We start from the raw sequence: 25,394 nt of genomic DNA, 5'->3' as shown, positions 1-25,394 counted from the left end.
AAGGATAGTTTTAAGTATCTCAGAAGACCCTCACTCGGGGTACGTGGGTAAGACACAAAGCTTTCTAAAGCATTGTCCCGAGTTTGTTGTTTGAGAGATCGTAACAAATTAGGAGTGGAAGGAAGAAGGAGAAAAAGGAGGAAGAGGTTTTTAGCCGGGGGCAGGGAGGGGGAAGAAGCTGCTAGGAAGACGTTTGGGTGTCATACCCCTGTTCACCCTTGCTTTGCAAAATTCTTGTAGGATGCCAGGTTGGGAATAATTGTTTTTGCCAAGAATCAAACCAAACTTGTTTTCTTTAAGAAGTGAGTCTTTGGAGGGTGGTGGCTTGAAATCTATTGGATCTGGTATTTAGGTGATAACACCTTTGACATAAAGGCAACACTGACATAAGCAGCAACTTTCCTTGGAAAGGCAGAGAGAAAGTGAAGGCCCAGAATGATGAGCTTACACTGGCTGCAGACCCTTTTCCACTCCCAGGCACAGGCCTTGGGTTGGTGTCAGAGTTTACCTTAGCTGGGGTCAGGCTGTTCTCTGGTACTGGGAGAGAGAAGGAAGAGGAAGATATGATATTAACAACAACAACAACAACATACATATGTATATATTTCAAAATTAAATACACTAATACACAGACAGTGCTATTAAACAGAAATTTATTTGTTCAGCAAATAAACACCATGTTCCGTGGAAAGTACTAGGTGCTGGACAGAGGTCAAAAGACTTTTAAGAGTCTGCCACCCTTAAGGATCTCTTTTTGCTTGGCATCCAAGGCTCTTGAAATAAGACTGTGACCTATTTTGGCAACTTTGTCCTGGATTATAACACACATACCTGAAGGAACTATGCCTGGTTTTCTCCCCAGACTGATTAACCCCTTCCTGCTATTGTTTGGCCCCTGGTTGTTCTGGAATCTCACATCTATCTCCTGTATTTGCCTTGGTTCACATTAGATGATTTCTTTATATTCTTCACCTACTGAAATTTTACCCGTCAACCAGACCATGGGTGAAGGAACACAGCATGGGCTAGGGCTTTTCCTGTACCTGATCTCATTTAATTTTCACCAGAACTCTGAGATAGGTAGCATTTCAGCCTGTGCAAGCTACTGAAATTGACTCCATTTTTGTAATCATCAATATATTTAAAAATAACTTCATATTTGACCTGTAATTGGAAAACCAATATCAGTTATTATAAATGGGAGGTAATTTAAAAAGTAATTAGGATAAAGACAAACTATTTTTGTTATAGTCTATGTATAAGGTAAACTATTGGCTCTCAAAGGCCCCAGCTGACTATGAGACTAGATCTTACTTTGTGAGCAACTGTTAAAGAGGTATCAAAAAGATGACTAAACAAAGGCTTTCTCCTTTTTTTTTTTTTTTTTGAGGCATATCTTGCTCTGTTGTCCAGGCTGGAGTGCAGTGGTACGATCTTGGCTCACTGCAACCTCTTCCTCTTGGGTTCAAGAGATTCTCCTGCCCTCAGCCTTTCGAGTAGCTGGGATTATAGGCATGTGCTACCACGCCTGGCTAATTTTTGTATTTTTGGTAGAGATGGGGTTTCACTATGTTGGCCGGCTGGTTTTGAACTCCCGACCTCAGGTGATTCACCCACCTCGGCCTCCCAAAGTGCTAGGATTACAGGGTTGAGCCATTGTGCCCGGCCACTTTCTCCTTAATATAATAAAAATGTTTTATATAGGCTGAAGTAGTGCTGAAAAGAACCATATTTTCTCATGATGTGGTTCAATGTTTAATACTGTGCTTGTTCATCTCCTAAAATCCTCTGAGTATCTCCCGCATTTGAGGAAATCCTGAGCTTGTCTATTGTTATATTAGCCCCATACTTCAGATGATGCACCTGACACAACGAGAAGTTAAATAACTTGTTGATGGTTCCCTACTTGGCTAATGGCAGAGTCAGGGATCCAAACTCATGTCTGTCTGACTCCCGAGTGCGCTTTTCCCACTTGGCTGAATTTTTCATGCTACCTCCTCCATAACACCTTTCCTAGAACTTTTAAGGAATGCTTCTCCCTGTTCTCTCACAGCATTTTAATATAAGTTGCCAAAGTGTCCCAGTTTGCACCCCTACCAGCAATGTGGGAGAAAAATAGCAACATATTTTTGATGTTGGGATAGCAAAGTACCAGAGAGTTTTCTTAGACTCAGAAGGTGATCCACTGCAGCTTCTTCATCAAAAAGACTTGTTTTCTGGCCAGGCGCGGTGGCTGACGCCTGTAATCCAAGCACTTTGGGAGGTGGAGGCAGGAGAGTTGCTTGAACCCAGGAGGCAGAAGTTGCAATGAGCCGAGATCATGCCACTGCCCTCCAGCCTGGGTAACAGAGTGAGACTCTGGCTCAAAAAAGACTTGTTTTATGTTTTTTACTCACAGTGGTAGAAAGGCTTACTAAGTTTATTCTCCATCTGCCATTAACTCGAAATTAAAATCGTAGTCTCTTGCCTCTTTAATCCAGGCTTCTTCTTACCGTACCAGAATTTAGGATAAGTATTACAGTGCCCTTTATAGGAAAGAAAAAAGAAATTGTGTCTCTAGACTTCGGTTCCTTTCAGCTTAAAACGGACACTGAAATGTTAAATAGTGGACTGGCCTCATTTATTTCTCCAGTCTGTTGGTCCAATTTGAATCTTAAGGGTTTTTCTATTGGAACTTTTTGTTTCTTGCAAATAAAAATTGTTCTTTGTAAGTTCAAATCAGAAGGAAATCTCTTCAGGAATCCTGAATGTTGAGGGTTTCCTAAAGACTGCTTTTTTTATGCAAAAGTATGAAACCTAATGTTGATGTTGGCTGGTTAATATTAACTGTGATTCAAGGGAGGGTTTTATTTTTTTTACTTTAATAGTTGTGTTAATTATAGTAAAAACCTTGAGTTCAAGATAAAGAAAGCCTTTGGTCAAGTATTGTTTATTCAGTTGTCAGTCATGTTGCAGGATTTGCAAATTTAGTGGAATTGGTGCCATCTTCCAGTTTACAGTTTCAGTCACATTTCACGTGATCAGAGGATGGCTTTCTCCTCTGTGGAGCAAACAGAGGGTTGTCTGACGTTTGGTTCCAGCAGCTTCCATTAAGCAGAGGGGATGTGTCTCTGGAGTTTGCAGAAAGGAGCACAACACTCTGACCCCAGATGGCCCTCCATTTTGAGACATTGTCCAATTCGAGTTCTTGGAGTATGTGACCAACACCAGTTCTCACCTGATGTGAATACTTAGCACGTTGTTGCTTGGGGGGATTGTATTGTGTGAATTTTTCAAAACCATGGTTGAGAAGAGGAGACTAACAAAAAGGCAACCCAGTAATTCAGTATGTATATGTAAACTTGTGATCTTATTCCCCTTGCTTCTCTTAATTTAGTGAGGCAGCCAGCAAAAAGGTTTGTTTTGGTTATTCTAAAGAAGGAGTCTGGTTGTAAGTTTTGGAGGGCCAGACTTAGACTCTGTGTCTCTGTGCTTGTCCTTTAACTTTGATTAAATTCTCACTAACCGAGTTAGCTTGCCCTCGCTGGGCTGCAGAAATAGAAGCGTCTTGCACACATGACATATGACTGCCTCAAGAGCTGGCTGGTCAGAGGACATTCTGGAGAAGACTGCTGAGGCTGTATAAACGAGAACTGGACAAGAGCCTGGAGACTGGATAACTCAGTGTGGCACAAGTAAAGGGAATAAAGTGTTAAGGTGGCAAAATTGTATCCCAGTGTTGATAGGCTTCCGGAGTTCCTGACTTGAGCATATGGGTTTAGAGTTCAAGGCTCCTTACCAATGCTGACAGTCTTATATTCTAGGTTAAGCCTCTGGGGAAGGTGCCCTTGCTTGCTGGCATGTTTATCAGGGGTTCTAGCACTTCAATCATGGATTCTCTCTAGCTCACATGAAGCTAATGAAAATGGATGTCCTTCCCTACAAATTAGAGAGGCTTTGAAGAAAATCAGATTAAGTGCATTCCTGCTGGAACTTATGTTTCTCTGAACACAGTTGGAAATGTTGTCACCCAAAACCTTTACTTTCAGTGCAATTTCTTGGCTGGTTTATTAACTATAGTGAATCTGCTTTAACTATCTTTTCTTTTTATTATTATTTTTTTGAGATGGAGTCTGACTCTGTTGTCTAGGCTGGAGTGCAGTGGCGTGATCTCGGCTCACTGCAACCTCTGTCTCCCAGGTTTAAGCAATTCTCTGCTTCAGCCTCCCAAGTAAGTGGGATTACAGGCGCCCACCACCACACCCAGCTAATTGTTGTATTTTTATTTTTAGTAGAGACGGGTTTTCACCATCTTGGCCAGGCTGGTCTTGAACTCCTGACCTTGTGATCCACTCGCCTTGGCCTCCTAAGTGCTGGGATTATAGGCATGAACCACTGCGCCCGGCCCTTTAATTATCTTTTCTTATCCCTGAGGTTTTACTTCCATTCTACATATGTTTGTGGAACACTGGGTCATCTTGGGCTCAGTGTGGTGGAGAGCAGGAAGATGCTGAGACACAGTAGCTTGTGGCACATGGCTTTATTTATCAGGGATCACTGATAAGTTGGTACACTAGAGAAGATTGTAAGTAGAGCTGAAAAGATGGAATTATAAGGCTCAGATTTCTTTCCTTCCTTCCTTTCTTCCTTCTTTCCTTCCTTCCTTCCTTCTCTCTTTCTCTTTGTCTCTTTCTTTTTTGAGATGAGGTTTGCTCTTGTTGTGCAGGATGGAGTGCAGTGGCATGATCTTGGCTCACTGCAACCTCTGAGTCCTGGGTTCGAGTGATTTTCCTGCCTCAGCCTACTGAGTAGCTGGAATTACCGGTGCCCACCACCATGCCCAGCTCATTTTTGTATTTTTAGGAATGGGGTTTTACCATATTGGCCAGACTGGACTCGAACTCCTGACCTCAGGTGATCCACCCACCTCGGCTTCCCAAAGTGCAGGGATTACCGGTGTGAGCTATCACACTTGGCCAAGGCTTAGATTTCGAATAGAGATTTCTAATTGACATAGAGACTGGAGGAAATGGGGTGGATGGACAGGAAAACTGAGTCGGGTGCTAAAAACTTGTAGGAAGGTGGCAATGTGCCGTGGAAAATAGGATCAACCTCCGTGAGAGTGTAGAGAAAATAGGGTAAGTGAGTGGTGAGGATCCCCAAGAAGGGGATTTATGGTAAAACAATGGTCAGAAGTGGCAACAGGATACCCTGTAATGCTTTCACCTCTCCCAATGCACTGGGTACTGGAGAACACTCCAGTTTACTCTGAAAAGGCCCTTAAGAGACATAGTGTCTTCTGTGGACAAAGAAGACAGAAAAGAGATTCCTTTAATATACCACCTACTCTGTGCCACACCCTTAATGAATACTTCACTCTGTGAAATTGGCAGCATTACTCATTATAATAGCTACTGCACACTTACTTTGTTCCGGGAACTGGATAGATGCTTTGCATATATTATCAGCTCTATTTTTTGGAGAAGATACAGGGGCTCAGAGTCCCTAGGGTTCCAGAACTGGTGAGTAGCAGAGTCAGGATTCAAACCCAGCCTTCTTTGACTCTAAAATCCCCTTTCTTCCTGCTGAAATAACTCAAGGCAACAAAGGAGTTAAGGATTTGGGGAGTTTTCTGCATCGTAGAATAGACCCAAAGGAAAAGAAATAAAGATAGTGACTAAGATTTGGGTTTGCCTATCCCTCCAAATGCTTTGAGCACTTTCATAAATAAATATAAATCCTTCAGGCCGGGAGAAGTTTGAACACCTGAAGATGTTGATTCCTCAGTGATGTAAGCCAAACAAAATGATTTTTGCTGATAAAGTCACTAAACCATTTCTCCCAAAATTCTCTTGGAAAGCCCTCCTATAACAGCAGGAAACATTATCCAACCAAGTTTTTTTCTGCAAATAAGGGATTGTTGATAGAGGCTTGCTTGCTTGTGTTTCTTTGTAGCCTCAGGGTGTTTATGAATTAACTAGTCCCTTCCCTTCAGATCTCTTTTATTCTGGCATTATGATTGTAGTTGAAAAAAATGGATTTTTTTTCTATGACATAGAATGTTGAAAGATTGATTGCTTTTTTAGAGAAAAGGTTCTTTTTTCTATGTGCTACATACCCCCGACCAGGGAAAAGGCAAATAGTGGTATTGTTTGCTGAAGTCTTCCTTTGAAGGTTGCTCTGGGTTTGCTTAGTGGAAATCAGCGGGGGAAGAGAGACTCTCTCTAACATTTTGTTAGAGTTTCTTCGTAGTTCCACAGTGTTGAATCAAGGGCTTGAGTACAAGACACATCTGCTTTCAGAAATCCTGGCTCTTGTGAGGTTTAGAAGTCCTGAGACCATTTAGCTGGTGGCAGTGGGAATGTTGAGGGTGATAAATACGATCTTTGGTTGTCCAAGTATCAGTGACATGATATAGATGGAGTTAAACCTTTAGGATCTCCTTATTTATTTGTTTGTTTATTTTTGAGACACGGTCTTGCACTGTTGCTCAGGTTGGAGTACAGTGGCATGATCATAATTCGCTGCAGCCTCAAACTCCTGGGCTCAAGCAATCCTCCTGCCTCAGCCTCCCTCCACCACACCCAGTCAGGAGCTCTTGTAAAATCGTATTGTTGACAACATGAAGGATTATGTTTCTAAAAAGTTAGTATAGATTTGTACAATATTCATGGATTTCTGGTTTCAGTTTTTACATATTCATTTCATAGCCCTCATTTTGAAAATTAGCTATTAGCAAATAATTTTGTCTAGGAAATTGCATATGTATTCGAATGAAAGAAGGAAGTGCAGTTATCTATTATCTTTTTTTTTTGAGATGGAGTCTTGCTCTGTCGCCCAGGCTGGAGTGCAGTGGCACAATCTCGGCTCACTGCACCCTTCACCTCCTGGGTTCAAGTGATCCTCCTGCCTCAGCCTCCTAAGTAGCTGACACTACAGGTGCCTGCCACCATGCCCAGGTAATTTTTGTATTTTTATTTTTAGTAGAGACGAGGTTTCACCATGTTGGTCAGGCTGATCTCGAACTCCTGACCTCAGGTGATCCACCCACCTCAGCCTCTCAAAGTGCTGGGATGACAGGCGTGAGCCACTGTGCCCAGCCTCTATTATCTTATTGTAACTAACAATCAAGTAAGTATGACACATTTGATACTTCAAAAAAACTGTACCCAAGTTACAGATTGTTGGAATTAATAAAATTCATTGGATCTATTTATCTATCTATCTATCTATCTATCTATATATTTTTTTGAGATGGAGTCTCACTCTGTCATCCAGGCTGGAGTGCAATGGCGTGATCTCGGCTCACTGCAACCTCCGCCTCCCAGGTTCAAGCGATTCTCTTGCCTCAGCCTCCTGAGTAGCTGGGATTACAGGCGCATGCCACCGTGCCCAGCTAATTTTTGTATTTTTAGTAGAGACGGGGTTTCAACATCTTGGCCAGGCTGGTCTAGAACTCCTGACCTCGTGATCCACTCACCCCGGCCTCCCAAAGTGCTGGGATTATAGGCGTGAGCCACTGTGCCCGGCCCTGGGATCTATGTATTTTTAAATGGACAATGTGATAGCAGAACCTTGTTTAGAATGATAGAATTCCTCTGGAATGACTGGATAACTTCATTTCATTCTTGACTTTTAACTTGGAGGATTTCTTATCCCTTTTGCCTTCTCAAATTTGACTATTAAAATGTTGCCATTAAAAGTAGGAACACAGTTTCGGGGGCGAGTACCAGCCCATGACCATTCTGCAAGGCCTCCTAGCTAAAGGCAGTTTCCCTGGAATTGTGGTCTATTGAATGTTTCGGGAGTGTGAGGAGGTGTAATTTAAAGCTATCCTACCAAGGATACCCTTAAGGATAGAGGGCGCAGTAGCATCTGGAGGCCTGAAAAGTTAAACTGCAGCAGCCAAATTAGCTTCAGGCTCAATGAAGATGATGGGTCAGCCTGGTAGAAATCGCAGGATGACTCAAAATCCCCTCCCACCCACACAGCAGCCAGGTTCTGTCTTCAATCATGGGTGCAGTAAACCTGTTCCTTCCGGGTTTCCCGGCCTTCAGTAACCTTGCTAGGCTTGTCCCTGAATGTGGCTGCCGATTCAGAGGCACATGATCAGAGAGGCAATTAGAGAACAGACCTTTTCCAAAGCAAGCATGTTCTGTTGAGCTTAGAAGTTTCGTGTCCTAATATTCTAGGACCCTGTGCATCTCTCTGGAGATGAGGCACATGAGTCACATCTGTGATTCTTGCTTTTGCATCAGCATCTCATGAATAGGCAATCAGAGCTTTGGCACCAACCTATTTTCAGTTCATATCTGATATAGTTAAATCCACCTCCTGTTTTGTAGTTTACTAACAAGCTGTTATTGATATAAGACACCTAGAACACTGTAAATATATAACATTTTTGTCTATTATACCTCAATTAAGAAAAAAGACATCTAGAAGCAACCTCATCAAGAGAGATACTGAGGCTGGGCACTATGGCTCATTCCTGCAATCCCAGCACTTTGGGAAGCCGAGACAAGATCCCTTGAGGCTAGGAGTTCGAAACCAGCCTGGCCAATATGTTGAAACCCTGTCTCTACTAAAAATATGAAAAAGTTAGCCGGGTGTGATGGTGGGCACCTGTAATCCCAGCAACTCTGGAGGCTGAAGCAGGAGAATCACTTGAACCTGGGAGGCAGAGGTTGCAGTGAACAGAGATCATGCCACTGTACTCCATCCTGGGCAGCAGAGCGAGACTCTGTCTCAAAAATAAAATAAATAAAAAAATAAAAAAGAGAGATCGATAGCTGTTGTTGGAAATTTCAACTTCCATCTCACTTGTGGTAACTTTTTGGAAGTTTGTTGAATAAAGCAGAATACACACACACACACACACACACACACACACACACACACACACACTGTTTAAGGTTTAATGAATTAGCTGTCATATAACCACTGTTTTTGAAAGATAAAAATTAGTTGCTGACTATACATTTTGGGTATGGAACTATTTGGATAGAACTCTGAGAAATGCATTCAGAGCAGCAAACAAAATCATAAGAGAAATCACTTAGTGGGAAGGGGCATGTAAGAGTTGTTGAAAAAGGGCCAGGCACAGTGGCTTAAGCCTATAATTCCAGCACTTTGGGAGGCTGAGGCAGGTGGATCACAAGGTCAGGAGATCGAGACCATCTTGGCCAATATGGTAAAACCTGTCTCTAATAAAAATACAAAAATTAGCTGGGCATGGTGATGGGCACCTGTAATCCCAGCTACTCGGGAGGCTGCGGCAGGAGAATCGCTTAAACCCAGGAGGCAGAGTTTGCAGTGAGCAGAGATCACTCCACTCCACTCCAGTGTGGCGACAGAGTGAGACTCCATCTCAAAACCACCGCCACCACCACCAACAACAAAAGAGCTGAAAAAGTTATTTTTTGAGAAACCAGCTCTAATGCTAGTCAAGTCACTTGCTTTTGGGGAGGCCTTAGCTTCTCTGTCTATAAGAATTGCAGCAGGGGTATAGTGGGAGTGAGCCTTCAAAATTCCATGAGATTTTATCTACTAATATGACAGTCAAATGGAGCATGACTTTGTGGAAGGCGCTCCTCTTCCGCCCAGAGGGGCCAATTTCTGTCCCAGTGAGATGCGACACTTGTGTGGTCCCTGCTTGGTGATTTCCCTCTTCTGGAACCTGCCCTGGCTCAGGCATGAGGGCTGACTGTCACCCTTAGATGGGAGCCCAGCACTAAAGCTCACGTGCTGGCAGTGTTCTTGTGGGAAGGAAAAAGACCAGTCAGCCCTTTTGTTACTGCACAAGTGAACAGCTTCTGGTAGCTGTACAGACACATGCACTTTCTTTCCTCACTGTATTTCCTTAGATAGATTTAGTGCTGTAGAAGGGTAGAGGGCAGTCGTGGGAAGGAGTTCCTGTTTTCCTTTTGGCTGTGCCAAATGAGGGGAAAATCCTCCCATCTTGTCTTTTTGGTATATCTTGCTCTTTCTCCCTTTCTTCTTCTTTATAATTCTTATTTCTCATCTCTCTTGGAAATGTGCATGTCAATTTCAAAAGGGCACAATGTTTTGGTGAGGAAGAGGTGGGAAAGCAGGTGCCAGGTGCTGACTAGGGTTATTATTTCCCTCTTCGCAGCCAGCTTCCTGTGAATATATATGTGTGTATGTGTGTGTGTGTATATATATATATATATATGTATGAGTGTGTGTGTATGTGTATGTGTATATATATATATATATGTATGTGTGTATATATATGGATATATATAAGTGTGTTTGTGTGTGTGTGTGTGTGTATGTGTATGTATATATATATATGTGTATATATATGGATATATATGTGTGTTTGTGTGTGTGTGTGTGTGTGTGTGTGTGTGTGTGTGTATTATTTCTTTTGCCAGCATCACTGAATCTGTCTGCTGTCTGGTGTTCCAGGTTTTGTTTTAGAGAAAAGTGAAAAGAATTTATAATCCCTGCTGTCATTTAAGCCACCCTTTTGTGAGTAGCATATGGTTCACTCTCTCAGTTCATTGTCCCAAAGATGCTGCATCAGAAAGGAAGGACTTCCGCCCCATTACTCTCTGTCCCCTTACTCTGCTTTATTTGTCTTCATCAATCCTACCACCCGCTGCTTGAACAACCCGCTATTATTTGTCTATTTCCCATCCCTGGTAGAATAGAAGCCCCATGAACAGAGGAACTTTGCTTCTGTTGTTCGCTGAATCTCTAAGGTCTGGAACAGCACCTGGCATGTGATAGGCACTCGATAAATATTTGTTGTGGCTAATGGGAGCCCTGCAGAGTTAAGGCTGCAGTTGTTTGTGGAATTCATAAGTGGTAATGAATATTTATCTGCTATTCCTCTTCCAAGGAGATCACACAATAATCAGACTTTACGCTATCCAGTTCTCAGGTCTTCCGAGTTATGACTTGTGAGGTATGTTAATTATTATAATAGAAGGCAGTTTATTTGGTTCAGATTTATTGATGTGTAATTTACACACGGTAAGACTTCTCCTTTACAAAAGTATGATGAGTTTTGACAAATGGATACACATGTGTATCTACTTCTGCCATGCTCCTTTGCAGTCTGTCATCTCCTCCACCCATGAGCACTGACCACCACTGCACTAATTTCTATCTCCTTCGTTTCACCGTTTCAAGAATGTCGTATAAATGGAATCATGCAGTATATAGGTTTTTGTGTCTGGCTTGTTTTTCTTATCATTAGGGTTTTGGGATTCATCCAGGTTGTTGCATGTATCAGTAGCTTGTTCCTTTTTATTGCTGGGTAAGTGTCCCAGTTTTATTTATTTATTTATTATTTCATTTATATATTTTGAGTCAAGAGTTTTGCTCTTGTCGCCCAGGCTGGAGTGCGGTGGCACAATCTTGGCTCCCTGCAACCTCTGCCTCCTGGGTTCAAGCAATTCTCCTGCCTCAGCCTCCTGAGTAGCTGGGATTACAGGCATGTGTTGTCATACCCAGCTAATTTTGTATTTTTAGTAGAGATGGGGTTTCTCCATGTTGGTCAGGCTGGTTTAGAACTGCTGACCTCAGGTGATCTGCCCGCCTCGGCCTCTCAAAGTGCTGGGATTACAGGCGTGAGCCATCGTGCCCAGCTATTTATTTTTGAGAAGGAGTATCACTCTGTTGCGTAGGCTGGAGTGCAGTGGCACAATTTTGGCTCACTGCAACCTCCGCCTCCCAGGTTCAAGCATTTCTCCTGCCTCCTGAGTAGCTGGGATTACAGGTAGCCACCACCACGCCTGTCTAATTTTTGTATTTTTAGTAGAGACGGTGTTTTGCCATGTTGGCCAGGCTGGTCTGGATCTCCTAACCTCAGATGATCTGCCCACCTCCAGCTCCCAAAGTGCTAGGAATACAGGCGCGAGCCACTGCACCCAGCTCTAGTTTAATTTATTCACCAATTGATGGACATCGTGACAACTAATTGTTCCAGTTTCTGGCTATTCTATATAAGGCTGCTGTAAATATTCACAAATACCTAGGATGGACTGGCTGGGTCATATCATAATACTATGTCTAACTTTAGCAGAAACTGTCCAACTATATTCCAAAGTGTCTCTTCCATTTACAGTTCCACAGTATATTGAGTCCCAGTGTCACCATACACACACTAGCACTTTTAATTTTTAATTTAATAGGTGTGTAATGGTATCTCATTGTGGTTTTAATTTGTATTTCTCTGCAACTAATGATGAGTGTTTTTGCTTATTTGGGGAGTTTTTAATTCAGTAGTCTGTTGTATTCTGTAGATATTAATAACTTCAAAATATCAGTGGCATTTGCAGTGAAAATGTCTTTAAAAAAGTAGTCAAAGGCTTCAGCAGTGACTTCTGCCATGCCCAAACTGTGCAAAACAAGGTTGAGGTGTAGAGGCTGTCACATTTTGGCAAGGGGTAATCCACCTGCGTGACTGATGAGACACAAAGAGAGTGCGCCTCGGGCTTGAGGATGAGGATTGGCCAAAAGTCACTTGCGTGGCCCTGATGGCCTTGGGAGGCTGCCCAGTCCATAGCTAAACCTGGTGTTATGGGAAACAGACTTAGATTCATTACGTTTTCCAGGATGCCCCAGGAGTCACCTGGGAAGCTCAGCAGTCCTTTGTGACCCTCTCAAACCTATGGTAGAAGCTGCTGAACACAGAGCTCCCTCTCTGGGGATAATTTGGCCGAATCATTTAATCAAGCTTGAGAAATGAGTTACCACAGGCCCAGGAGTGCCAGTACCCTTGAATTCTGACACCCTATTTCTCCTGTACATCTCTTAATTAATTAATTAAGCAGATATCCCCTGAGTGCTTACGACAAGCCAGGACCCTTTTGTATACTAAGGAAAACAGGGATGAAGGAAACAGGAATGGTCCCTGCTCTGATTCAGAAGGTAGAAATCCTCTTTCCCAGCAGAGCCTTCCTAGGGAGCACATAGGAAGGGCTCCAAACCCATGTATCAGTTGCAGAGGAGGAGATCAGGAAAGGACATTGAAGAAGTGGAGACCTAAGTTTGAGACCTAAGAGTTACCCAGGCTAACAGTGCTTAAGAAAGTGTCTTAGGACAAGAGAGCCCACCAGTGAAGTCCCAGCACATGTCTGAACTGCAGCACATTCAGAACTTGTACATAAGTCTCCAGGGCATAGCTTAGCAGGTGGGGAGCAGCGAGAGAGTAGGCTGGAGTCCCAGAAGGGAGGCCAGGTCAACCTTGGTGAGCACTGGACTCGTGTCTTCAGGTGCTGAGGAGCTGGCAAAAGGTTCTAATTGGGGGAGTGGCATATTCAGATATTTGGTCTAGCGGAATAACTCTGGGTGCTCTGTGGCAAATGGATGAGAGGCCAGTGAGGTGGTGGTTGTGGTCATCCAGGAGCCAGATCAGAGTGGCCTACTGCCTGGAATGACTGTGCAGCGGGATCCTTTCCAGCCAGTAACTGGAAATGTGTGTGAGGGCAGAAGCGAGTGTGCTGCGTTTGAAATATTGAGAAATCTAGTACATAGTGCTGCCTCTTTTATAGCTTTTTTTTTTTTTTTTTTTTTTTTTTGGTTTTGGTTTATTTGTTCACTTCCTTCGAAAACCAATGTGGAAATGTCCCTTTAGCTTCAGTTACCTGGGCAGAAGGGCCTGGGCATTGCCAAACCCTGCTCTTAGGACAGAAATGTTCCCAGTGTTGATCACTGTGTTCTGAGATGGGGGAGCAAATTGTGCAGGAGGCCAGGGCAGTGCCAAGGTGGGCGGGAGGAATTGGAGCAGGAAGCTTGCCTATTTGTGCCCAGCAAAGCCAGGTAGAACTTTGTACTGCGGCTCTATGCTGCTTCTTACCAACCTTCTCCAGGTGCTTCCTGGAGAGTCACTGGAGTCAGAACCTTTTTGTTGGAAATCCAGACACTTTACTTCCAAGAAAATGCTGTCCAAAAAAACTCATCCTTCTCTTATTCTCATGAACGTTGTATAGAGGTATGTCTTCTCTTCCTTTGAGCTTCTCCAATCAGGGTTTGGGGAGGTGATATTCTGTATTTGGGCTTGGCTCTGTGTACTCCAACGCTAGGCTATTAAGATTTCATCCTTCCTGCTTTGCCCCACCTACCTTTTTTAGAAACCCACAGTGGATTTGCTAGAAATATAATGGAATGTCCTGTTTAGACAGGATATAACCATTTTTCAGCTAGAGGATATTGGTGGAATGAAGAAAGATAAATGGGGAGAAGGGAAATCATATTGCTTTGGCACTTACAGTAAGCCACGTACAGTGTTGGGAACTTACTTATATTATCTCGTTGAATCCACAGAACACCATACAAGGTAAGTATTGTCATCCTCATTTTATAATGAGGAAATTGATGCTCAGAGAGCATAAAGCTTTGGCCAAGGGCACATACTTGGGAAGCCGGGTCTATTTGATGCCTGGGCTCTTTCTGGTAGTTTTCCTCTTCTTAATTGTACCCTCCTTAGTGTTACCTTGGGGATCTGACAAGATTCATGTAGCTTCTAAATCAACAAAGTGATTCCTGGAGAGCAGCTTTTGTATGAGAAAAAAAATCTGTTTATTTAATGTTTCTGGAATGCAAGCTCTGTCCTGAGCCACTTAGAAAACAATTTGGGATTACAGGCATGGGTCTCACAGTGCTGTTCTGGCTGCCAGTGCTGTGGGGCCAGTGGTCATCTTTGAACAAACTGATGCAGTGCTGGTTTAACTCTTCCTCTTTTTGGAGTGAGAAACTTTGGGGGTCTGTGTCCTTCAAGAAGTTTGCTGAGCAAATGGTAAAGAAAATAAATAGGTCCTAAGGCTTGACTATGTCAGAGGGATTCTTGATTTATTGGACTGTCTATGAATGAATTAGAATACAGAGTGGTAGGCTGTCTCTTTTCAGACACTCCAATTTCCTCCAATCTCTTGACTTTTCTAGAGGTTTTAATCCAAGTCCTTGTGGGGTGGGAGATAAAAGGGTGCTGTTCTGCTAGAGACTGACTTTGGCATTGAGGTTTCATTTGGACTCACAGATTTCTAGTCTAGTGCTTGGTTTTATTATTATTATTATTTTAGAGAATTCCTAAGTCTCACAAAATGAATGTTTAAAATTTTTTTTTTTGAGACGGAGCCTTGCTCTGTTGCCCAGGAGTGCAATGGTGCAGTCTCCGCTCACCACAGCTTCCGCCTGACGGGTTCAAGTGATTCTCCTGCCTCAGCCTCCAGAGTAGCTGGGATTACAGGCATGCACTACCATGCCTGTCTAATTTTTTGTATCTTTAGTAGAGATGGGGTTTCACCATGTTGGCCAGGCTGGTCTCGAGCTCCTGACCTCGTGATCTGCCTGTCTTGGCCTCCCAAAGTGCTGGGATTACAGGTGTGAGCCACTGCACCCAGCCTGTACTTGGTTTTATATTCCTACCTGGCTACTGCATTTCTAATTCCTTCTGCTCCTTGTGCCTCATGCCCAGTGTCCCACCCTATCCTTGCCCCACTCCTCTACAGGCCACAGTGATTCAGTCACTGAGCCATTTTATAAGCAAAGCTAGAAGAGTTCATGGTTATCAAGTGCCAGCAGGGCCGAATTTTCACCTGCGTGTCCTCCCTTCTTTCATTTTTCATCTTCTGCCCCCGCCCCAGCTTTAACTTTAACTTCTTGGGACTATTCCAGCATTAATTAAGGGCAACTGCTGCGTGGGTGGCTGGGACACGCAGAATGTAGTATCCCCTGTTCATGAGAACGCCTTCTTGCCCTAGCAGGGCAAACAGTCCTCCAAGGAGGCACCTGTGACACTGACAGAGTAGTGGGGCGGTGTATTCAGGTGCAGGTGGAGCGAGGCCAGAAGTGTGCATATCTCCTGACCGTGGGAGCTTGTTTGTCAGTTTCACAGTCAATGCCCCGAGCCTGCCTGAGCAGACTTGTTTGTCCATGGGACATTGCTTTCTTTCCACAGAGACACAGCACTAGGGTTGTCCACTTTACCTGAGAGCCAGGTGTCGGTTGCATTTTCTTGGTGTTTATGCACAGTCATCTAAGGCACGTTGTAGCTTTCCGGATTAGGAAACTCCTTTATTGATGGTGCTTTTTTTATCATGTGAAGGACCCAGTTGTGTAACCCATTGTAAATTTAGTCTGTAAGGAAGTTCAGAGAATAGTGTAAGTCACTCTAGGCTTGAGGCAAAATTTACAAATGCTTCTGACTTTTGAGGTATGGGGAGGCACTTTCTTAGAGAGAGTCTCTGGAATTCCAATATGCCATTTACGTTCTCAGTGTTCTGGCCACCTGAGAGAACCTCACTCAAGACTGTTTTCAGAAGTGGATTCTTCATTCCCAAATGATAATATCCATGGAACTAAAATGATTCGGACCATAACAACTGGCTCCCAGCCTGCTGTTGGAAAACCTCCCGAATCGCTGTTTGTGGGTGAACCCAGAGGCTGGGAGCTGGAGCCTCATGACCCATTGAGAAGCAATCATGATGTGGAGCTGTGTACTGGAGGTCTCAGCTGAGAGGGCTGGATTAGCAGTCCTTGTTGGTGTATGACTTTGCAGCAATAACTGACGGCTGTTTCCCCTCCTGCTTTATCTTTCAGTTAATGACCAGCCACGGCGTCCCTGCTGTGAGCTCTGGCCACTGCCTTTCAGGGCTCCTGAGCCACACGCTGTGGGTGCTGGCTGAGGTAACATGGCTTGTTGGCCTCAGCTGAGGTTGTTGCTGTGGAAGAACCTCACTTTCAGAAGAAGACAAACAGTAAGCTTGGGTTTTTCTGGAGGTGGGGGTGGGTCTCTCATTCTTTTCTTTGTGGTTTTGAGTTGCGGATTGGAGGAGGGAGGGAGGGAGGGAGGGAAGGAAGGAAGCTGTGTTGGTTTTCACACAGGGATTGATGGAATCTGGCTCTTATGGACACAGGACTGTGTGGTCCAGATATGGTGTGTGGCTTATCATAGAGGGCAGATTTGTAGCCAGGCAGAAATATTAGCTATGGTTGTGCTAGTGCCCAGGCATGAGTTCTGATCCCTGGGACCTGGCACCGAATTGCCCCTGACCACCCCGCTTTTTCCTTTGGCTGCAGCCCTGGGAGCCACCTGGCTCTCCAAAAGCACCTAATGGGCCCCTGCATTTCTGGGAGTTGTGAGTGAAGCAAGTTAACAGCCCCATCCTTAGAGATCAACGCTGGGTCTCTTGGTGTCAATCTGGACCCTTTCGTTACAGATTTGCGTCAGGCCTGGAGGGATATAATAACTGAGACTTGTTTTATTTCTGCGGAGGGTTCTAAGCCGTTCACTTTCCAGATGGGCCAATAATGCTTTGAGTAATCCGGAGATCATCTTTAATGCACAGGTGAATAGAAGGTTCCACAGAGGGATGTGAGGGCTGTAGGGCAGGGTGAACTCCCGGAAGCTCAGACGTCAGCTCTTTGCCTCTCTGTCTCTGAACACCCTTCCTTAGAGATCCCTCTGTAGTTGGTTTTTATTTCTCTTTTTCCTGTTCTGCCTTTATTTTTTTCCCTGGATTCTAAGCCAGTATCCCTACTTGGCTGTCTTAATGAAACTCATCGTGTCTGTAACCAAAATGATCATCTTTCTGAAATTCAAAGGGCAGTAAGGGACTTTGGAGAGAATTTAATTCGGTTTTCCTCAAACTAGAATAATGCTTGCACTGTCTGTAAAAGAACAAAAGTATCAGGGTACCCTTTTGTTCACCAAAGTTGTTTTTTATTATAGCGTTACTTAAATATGTAGGTATGTAAAAGTAGATATAAACTTCTTATAGGCTGTTATTATACAACTATATGACCCATACATATTTACAAATAAAGTACAAACGAAATAGCAAAATCAATACCATTCAAATTAACACCTTAAATGTGGCGAGGCAGCTGTTGTTCAGCCAAAGCCAAATTATAAGTTGCAATGTGAAGATGGCAGTAAATGCTGTAGCGCTGATCGTCCGGAGTTTGGCCGGTCTGCATTATCATGTGCTAAAGATTGCACTCTCCATCCATTTTTCTGCTTGTACGACCTTAATTCGATGGTATTTGGCTTTCATTGGGTCCGCTCTCATATTTCATAAGTTGAGTCTCCATCTGTTCCACCCTCATTAGCTTGCTGCAATGACACTGATGCCAACACCATCATAAACACAAATATAAACTTGGGCTTTGAAATCTTGTGCCAGAACTCGTCTTTAAAGTAAGCATTTAAAAAATCCTTATGTGTTTATTAGACTTTGTTTGGCTGACTATTGAAATGAGAACAAAGTGTTTAAAATCCTCCTAGAGAACTTAAATATAATCCCTCCCAGTATACAGAGCCTCACTTGAGAAAAACTGATTGTGTTCTGCCTCTCATGTTACAAATGGGGAACCTGAATTCCAAGGTCATTAGTGAGAGAACAGGGACTAGAATCTATGGATCCAATCTGTTTTTAGTAAGAATTGTAAAATTTAATAGATAATATTATATTAATACAGTAAAAGCAGACACTTAGAATGAGCTTCCATGGGTGAGGCACTAACTGATTAGGCATTATTAACTAGGTTTATTCCTTCTTTTTTGAGATGGAGTCTCACTCTGTAGCCCAAGCTGGAGTGCAGTGGCACAATCTTGGCTCACTGTAACCTCTGTCTCCTGGGTCCTGATTCAAGCAATTCCCCTGCCTCAGCCTCCTGAGTAACTGGAAGAGAGCCTCACTCAAGTCTGTTTTCAGAAGTGGATTCTTCATTCCCAAATGATAACATCCATGGAACTAAAATGATCAGGACCATAACAACTGGCTCCCAGCCTGCTGACAGAAAACTGTGATTTTAGGCACATGCCTAAAAGTAGCTGGGATTACAGGCACACACCACGATGCCCAGCTAATTTTTGTATTTTTAGTAGAGATGGGGGTTTCACCATGTTGACCAGGCTGGTCTTGAACTCCTGACCTCATGATCTACCCTCCTCAGCCTCCCAAAGTGCTGGGATTACAGGCGTGAGCCACCACATCCGGCCAGATTTATTCCTTTTAAGGCCGCATGATATACTGTTATTTCCACATGATATACCCAGGGAACTTGCTACTCAGAGAGGTTAAGTAAGTTGTCTAAGGTCCACATCCTAACAAGGAGCCCAGGTAGAGTTCAAATCCAGATAATCTGACTCTGAAGTTTACACTCTTAACCCAGTGTACCAAATGGCTTTTCAGTAGTATCATTATTTTGCCTGTCCTCCCTCTGAGAATATCGGTTTCTGACTCCTTCCTTGCCTTTCTCCCTGCCTCCCGTGGTTATCCCCAAGTCTTGGTGTTCCAGTCCTATATGTTTGCCCTTGCTCTTGTTCCTTTGCTGCAGTGTGGTGTGGTCCAGGTCCCCTGCCCCTTCTTATCCTGGTGGAAGGGACCCACTTGCTGGGAAATTGTCTCTGCCATGCTTTCTCTATGGTGTGTGTCCATTAGTGAGTAGTGGAGAGAATCCTGTCATCTTGGCAATGAAAGGAGGGCTCTGGCTCTGGGGTAGTCTAGTCAGAACCTCTTATTTTATAGATGAGAAAGCTAAGGTACAAAGCAGGTAAGGGGTTTCCGCAAGGTCACCCAGCCAGCCACTGAGCTGCAACCAGAAGCTGAGATCCCCAAGACTAGGGCCAAGCCTCATTCTGTCCCATCACAGTGACTATTCTTCCCTCCTCCAAACTATTTTTCTTTTTTATTTTTTTGCAGCTGCATAGCAGCTTGAAGGTAGAAGAGAAAGGGCAGGGAAGAGGTTTCCTGTGCTTAGCCAGGGAAGGAAGCCTACAACAGGATGTGGGGTCGGGTGACTCAAATCAGGCCAGACTCCACTGGTCTTGCTGCATGTTGCTCAGTGTTGCCGATGGATTTAAAGTGTTAGGATAAGAGAGATAGGCAGGCTTAGCCAAAGGCAGTTTGTAGCCTTGTGGCAGAGTTCTCATTAAAGAAGGAAGTGGGGTGCAACCCCCTGACACAAAGGGGCTTAAGATGTTATATCACTGCTTGCCAGCCTGTTTTCCTTACCTCCCTTCCTGATTTCTAAAGGAAGTGTATTTTGCTGAATCAGAAAGAAAAGTGATTTATTTCAGGTTGCTGATGCTTAGATGGTTAGAGTTGGGAAGATCTGGCTTGTACCTTGTACAATGGATGGAGGTGGGGCTCGGGGGGCACAGGTGTCCAGACTCGGTCAGTCAAGAAAGTAGCACCAGAACCAGTCTCCCAGTGGCCCTGTCATTGCAGACCGTTTTTTGCTTTGCTCTATCTGTATACTAAAGCTTTTATGTCTCTGAATCTCAAGTTCTGACTGGTAGCTACTTCCCAATCCACCTGGCTTGGATTTCTAGATTATGTTGTTTAGACATTGGAACCTCTTTAGGGTTGTGGGGCTACTTTGTTAGCTCACATAGTCAGAACCAGCCCTCCCCATTAGGTAGGGGAGGAAGTTAGCAGCCCATGATAGCTGTTGCCTGTAGTGTCTGGAAGTTAATTGCGCATTTCCTGTCTTCCGAGATCCTGGAGTATTTACCCTTGGCCTCAGAGCCCAGCACAGAGCCTGGCACTTGGGACATGCTTAGTATTTACTAAATGAATGGGAAATGTATTAAGGCCCATTAGTTTGCAGGCCTTGAGGAGGCTCCCTTGCACTAGGAAGAATAGAAAGAATACATAAAAGCCTGTGTACTGCTGCCAGGAAGACAAGAAAGACTACAGAAAAGCCTGGAGCTGAACAGTTTACCCCAGAGCAACCCTGTCGAAATGTAGTGTGCTTGCCTTTTCATTCTGTGTCCTTGTTTGCTGGTAACTCCTGGGTCCCCTTCTCTCCTGTGCCCCCCTTCCGCAGACTCATGGGGGGCCATCAGCCAGGGTTAGTTTTTCCACTGTTTCTGCTAGGCAAAGAATAAATTGAATTGAGTTGTGAAAGTTGGGTGCAAAGCTCAGTTTGGGTTCAAAGTAACAGCTTGTGTGGGTGGCAGGTATTCAGTACAAACACGGCTGGGGACAGGAAGGGGAAGAGAACTTCAGAGCTTTCAGGATCCTCATCTGGTATTAGGCTGATCCAGAGGCCAAGGTCCCGTGGAACAAACTGGACAATGTGAGGGTGGCCATATGGCCTCTTTTCTTTTGCTTTATTATTGATTTTCTCAAATTGATTTGACTACTCATGTGGCTGGGAAAATAGCCAACTGTGATTTTTTTTTTTTTTTTTTAACTGAGTCACACTCTATCACCCAGGCTGGAGTGCAGTGATACGATCTTGGCTCGCTGCAACCTCTGCCTCCTGGGTTCAAGCAATTCTCATGCCTCAGCCTCCCGAGTAGCTGGGATTACATGGGATAACAGGCACACATCACCACAGCCAGCTAATTTTTGTATTTTTAGTAGAGTCGGGGTTTTACCATGTTGGCCAGGCTGGTCTCGAACTCCTGCCCTCAAGTGATCCACTCGTCTCGGCTTCCCAACGTGCTGAGATTACAGGTGTGGGTCACTGCAGCCGGCCAGAGTACCACTATTTGGGCATTCTTAATGAAAAGGAATAAGCTATCAAAAAATTAAAACTCCTCATTTATGAGCCTTTAGAGAATTTTATAGGATAGATGGAAACCCTCTGCGTACTTTTTCTACTTCTAGTTTCACCTGACACATTTCTTCCCTGTCCTTACTCCTGGAGTAATGACAGCAGCACAGGCAGCAGTGGTCATGATTCCAATCCCAGCATGGCCACTATCTGCTTCGGTGGCCTAGGAAAACTCTTTCTCCAGAGCTTCAGTTTTCTCTTCTATGGAATGAAGAAAGTTAAAACAAATAGACATTTATCGTTTCATTCGGATAAATGTCTATTAAATATCTATTATGTGTGCGATGATTAGCTAGGTATATAGTGGTGAACCAGCCAGGTGTGATCACTGCTTTCATGGAGCTTACAGTTCAGTGAGGGCAGCAGATGTGACAGACATCATCACACAAATGAAAACTTAACTGTAAACTGTGTTAAGGATTATGAAGGAAAAATCTGACAAACTCTATGGTACTGTCAGATGTGGTTTGGGAGCTCAGTTAGAGTGACAAGTCATGACGTTAAAGCCGGGAGCCCTGAATTTTGATCAACGGTCAGTCAGGCAAAGATCAGAGGCCTAGACTGGGCATGGTGGCTCATGCTTGTAATCCCAGCACTTTGGGAGGCTGAGGTGGGTACTCACAAGGTCAGGAGTTTGAGACCAGCCTGTCCAATAAAGTGAAATCCTGTTTCTACTAAAAAATACAAAAATTAGCCAGGCATGGTGGTGCACGCCTGTGGTTCCAGCTCCTTGGGAGGCTAAGGCAGGAGAATCGCTTGAACTTGGGAGGCAGAGGTTGCAGTGAGCCAAGGTCGTGCCACTGCACTCCAGCCTAGGCAACAGAGTGAGACGCCATCTCAAAAAAAAAAAAAAAAAAAAAAAGATCAGAGGCCTTAGAATCAGGGGAATCCATTCCAGGCAGAAAGACTGGGGGTGCCTGCCCCCTGAGTCAGGGAACAGAAGGAAGCCAGTGGCACTGATGGAGTGAATGAGACTGGCAGGGGGTGAGTTGGTAACAGACATGACTGGGTCATTTAGGGCCTTGAAACTGGGGAAGGAGAATTTTATTTTATTTTATTTTATTTTATGTGCAAAAGGATTCCCTCAGGTGGTCAGGCCACATTGTCTGGTGACTCTTGGGAGAGAGGGAACTTAAGTGACAGTGGTCCAAGAAAGCAATTGTGATCATTGTATATACACGGACCATTTTATGCTCTGTTTTCTTTTTTCATTTAACACTATTTAGTGTGCATGTTCACATATTTCTAAATCATCTTGTGATTTAGAAAAATGATTTCGGGTATGTAGGCTGTGTTTTATAGTTTTGAAAGTTATATTTTGATATCCATTATTTTCTTGATTCTCACAGCAATTCCGAGGTATATGCATTACAATTTCTGTTTCACAGATGAAGAAAGTATTGTTAATAAGTTAATGGCTGGGCCTGGTGGCTCACGCCTATAATCCCAGCACTTTGGGAGACCGTGGTGGGTGGATCACTTGAAGCCAGGAGTTTGAGACCAGCCTGCTCAATGTGGTGAAACCCCATTTCTACTAAAAATACAAAAATTAGTCAGGCGGGGTAGCACTTGCCTGTAATCCCAGCTATTCGGGAGGCTGAGGCAGGAGAATTGCTTGAACCCAGGAGGCAGAGGTTGCAGTGAGCCAAGATTGCACTGCAAAGTTGTTAAGAGGGCTGGGATCTTTGGCTCCAGATCTACTGTAGGATGATGCCTGTGACATTCCTGATAGCTTTGCAGTAATCCATCAATACAGTTTTTAAAAGTTCAAACCCTGTTGCCAACACTTAGGTTGTTCCATGTGTGCTGTTACAAATAAATTACTGTAAAGATTCTATACATTTAGTTTTTTATTATTTTTCTATTATTTATGTAGGCTAAAATCTGAGGAGCAGGATTACTAGGTCGAAGGGAAATGGCCCTTGCAGTGTATGATCAGATGTCTTTCCAGAGGATCCAGCCAATTCAAATAGCCACCATCAATGCTTGAGACTGTGCGTCAGGGAAGGCAGGCCTGGCTTTAAAAATCGTTTTCCCCCTCTAGCAATTTTCTGATGTAATCCTTAAGATTTCACTTTAGCATTCCCAGGTCTCATTGAAGTGTAGGCTGTTTGCGATGGGTCAAAAATTAATTTTTCTTCACATTTGTATCGTGTCATCCTAGTGATTATTTAATAAATAGTCACTAGTGATTAAATAGTGATTCCTTTTCTCATTATTTTTGGGACATTTATTAAAACATTTATTATAACCTGGATATGGTGGCTCATGCCTGTATTCCCAGCACTTTGGGAGGCTGAGGTGGGAGGACTGCTTGAGACTAGGAGGTCGAGACCAGTCTGGGCAGCATAGCAAGACTCCATCTCCATAGAAATAAGGAAATTAGCCAGCCACGGTGGTACTTACCTGGAGTCCCAGCTACTCGGAAGGCTAAGGTGGGAGAATTGCTTGAGTCCGGGTGGTCAGGGTTGCAGTGAACTATGATCACACCACTGTACTCCAGCCTGGGCAACAGAGTGGTAGAACCCTGTCTCAAAAAAAAAAAAAAAAAAAAAAACAAACCTGTGTAGGGAGCAGTTTTGGAGTTATTCATTTAGTCATTTGATAGGCAGTTTTTGTTTTTGTGCTGATAGAGCCCAGAATGTGCCCTCAATTTGATAAACATTCTGATATCTGGGGGAACTCATTGTCCCCCACTTACTTTTTTGCCTTTCAAAATGTCTTTTGATATTTTGGTGTATTTTTTACCGTTGAATGTCATTACCTTATCAAGCTCGAAAAAAATACCCTATCACCATTTTTTTTTCTTTTTTTCTTTTGAGACAGTCTTACTCTGTTGCCAGGTGCTAGGCTAGAGTGCAGTGGCACAATCTCAGCTCAATGTAACCTCTGCCTCCTGGGTTCAAGCAATTCTCCTGCCTCAGCCTCCTGAGTAGCTGGGACTGCAGATGCGTGCCACCACACCCAGCTAATTTTTGTATTTTTTAGTAGAGGCGGGGTTTCACCATGTTGGCCAGGATGGTCTCGATCTCTTGACCTCATGATCCGCCTGCCTTGGTCTTCCAAAGTGCTGGGATTACAGGCGTGAGCCACTGTGCCTGGCCCCCTATCACTATTTTAAGTGCACTTGTGTTAAATCTGTAAATTAGCTTGGGAAATTTGGATATTAAATGAGGTCATCATGAAGCAGAGTTTAGCTCTCCTTAATTCTCCTACTAAAGTTCTGTGGTTTTCTTTTATATAAGAAACACATATTTGGCTAAGTTAATACCTGGATTTTTTGTTTATGTGTCTGTTCTTACTGTGAATAGTATTCTTTTTTCCCAACCTTATGTTAATTTAACTGGTTTTCACAGGCTTATAGCAATGCTATTATTTAGGAGAATTTACCTTGGTTCTGATTAATTTACCCATATCTGCAAATCATTTGCAGCTTTTTAGTTAGCTTTGTGAGTTTTCTTAGATTTGTGATGTGCCTCAAACAGAAAAGATGTCTTCATCTCTTCCTTTCTGATGTTTATTCTTCTTGTTTCCTTTTTAATGCCCCATTGTCTTCTCAAGAATCTCAATACTAAGAAATAGCGACTTCCGTTTTTCAGCAGGGAGTGCGTTACTTTGGCTACCATGATTCAGAAGACCCTTGCCCAAGGCCCAATTTTATCCTGTTAGTTTTCTCTGTTCTTTGTACATGGCCTTTGTGCTGCCCCAGCCTTGAATTAATGTGGATAAATCTCAAGAATTTTAAGAACACTGCAACCGTGTCCTCAGGCTAGGTAGTGAAATGGGTTCACAGAGTGACTGGACTGTGGTCTATGAACTGCAGCCAGCAGCAAAAGTGAGGCATGAATAATCAAGAGGACAGCAAACAT

The 25,394-nt window shown here is 43.6% G+C and overlaps 1 protein-coding gene across 3 annotated transcripts in view; it reads left to right on the top strand.

Annotated features, from left to right (window-relative positions):
- Positions 1–25,394, top strand: part of ABCA1 (ATP binding cassette subfamily A member 1) — a 154,951-nt gene that overhangs the window by 9,232 nt on the left and 120,325 nt on the right. For 2 of the 3 annotated variants that reach the window (XM_032240240.1, XM_032240242.1), the window contains exon 2: positions 16,555–16,712. In XM_032240240.1, the coding sequence (XP_032096131.1) occupies positions 16,647–16,712 (66 nt within the window). In that variant the 5' untranslated portion in view covers positions 16,555–16,646. Of the gene's footprint in view, positions 1–11,831; positions 13,949–16,554; positions 16,713–25,394 lie in introns of those variants that run through there. The other variant, XM_032240241.1, reaches the window with a different exon arrangement.

This window comes from Sapajus apella, unplaced genomic scaffold, assembly GCF_009761245.1.
Source record: "Sapajus apella isolate SASKATOON/1434 unplaced genomic scaffold, GSC_monkey_1.0 scaffold46, whole genome shotgun sequence".
In the NCBI taxonomy this organism is placed as follows: domain Eukaryota; kingdom Metazoa; phylum Chordata; class Mammalia; order Primates; family Cebidae; genus Sapajus; species Sapajus apella.
Note: the sequence above shows the minus strand (reverse complement) of the source record. Positions and strands in the feature narration are given on the sequence as shown.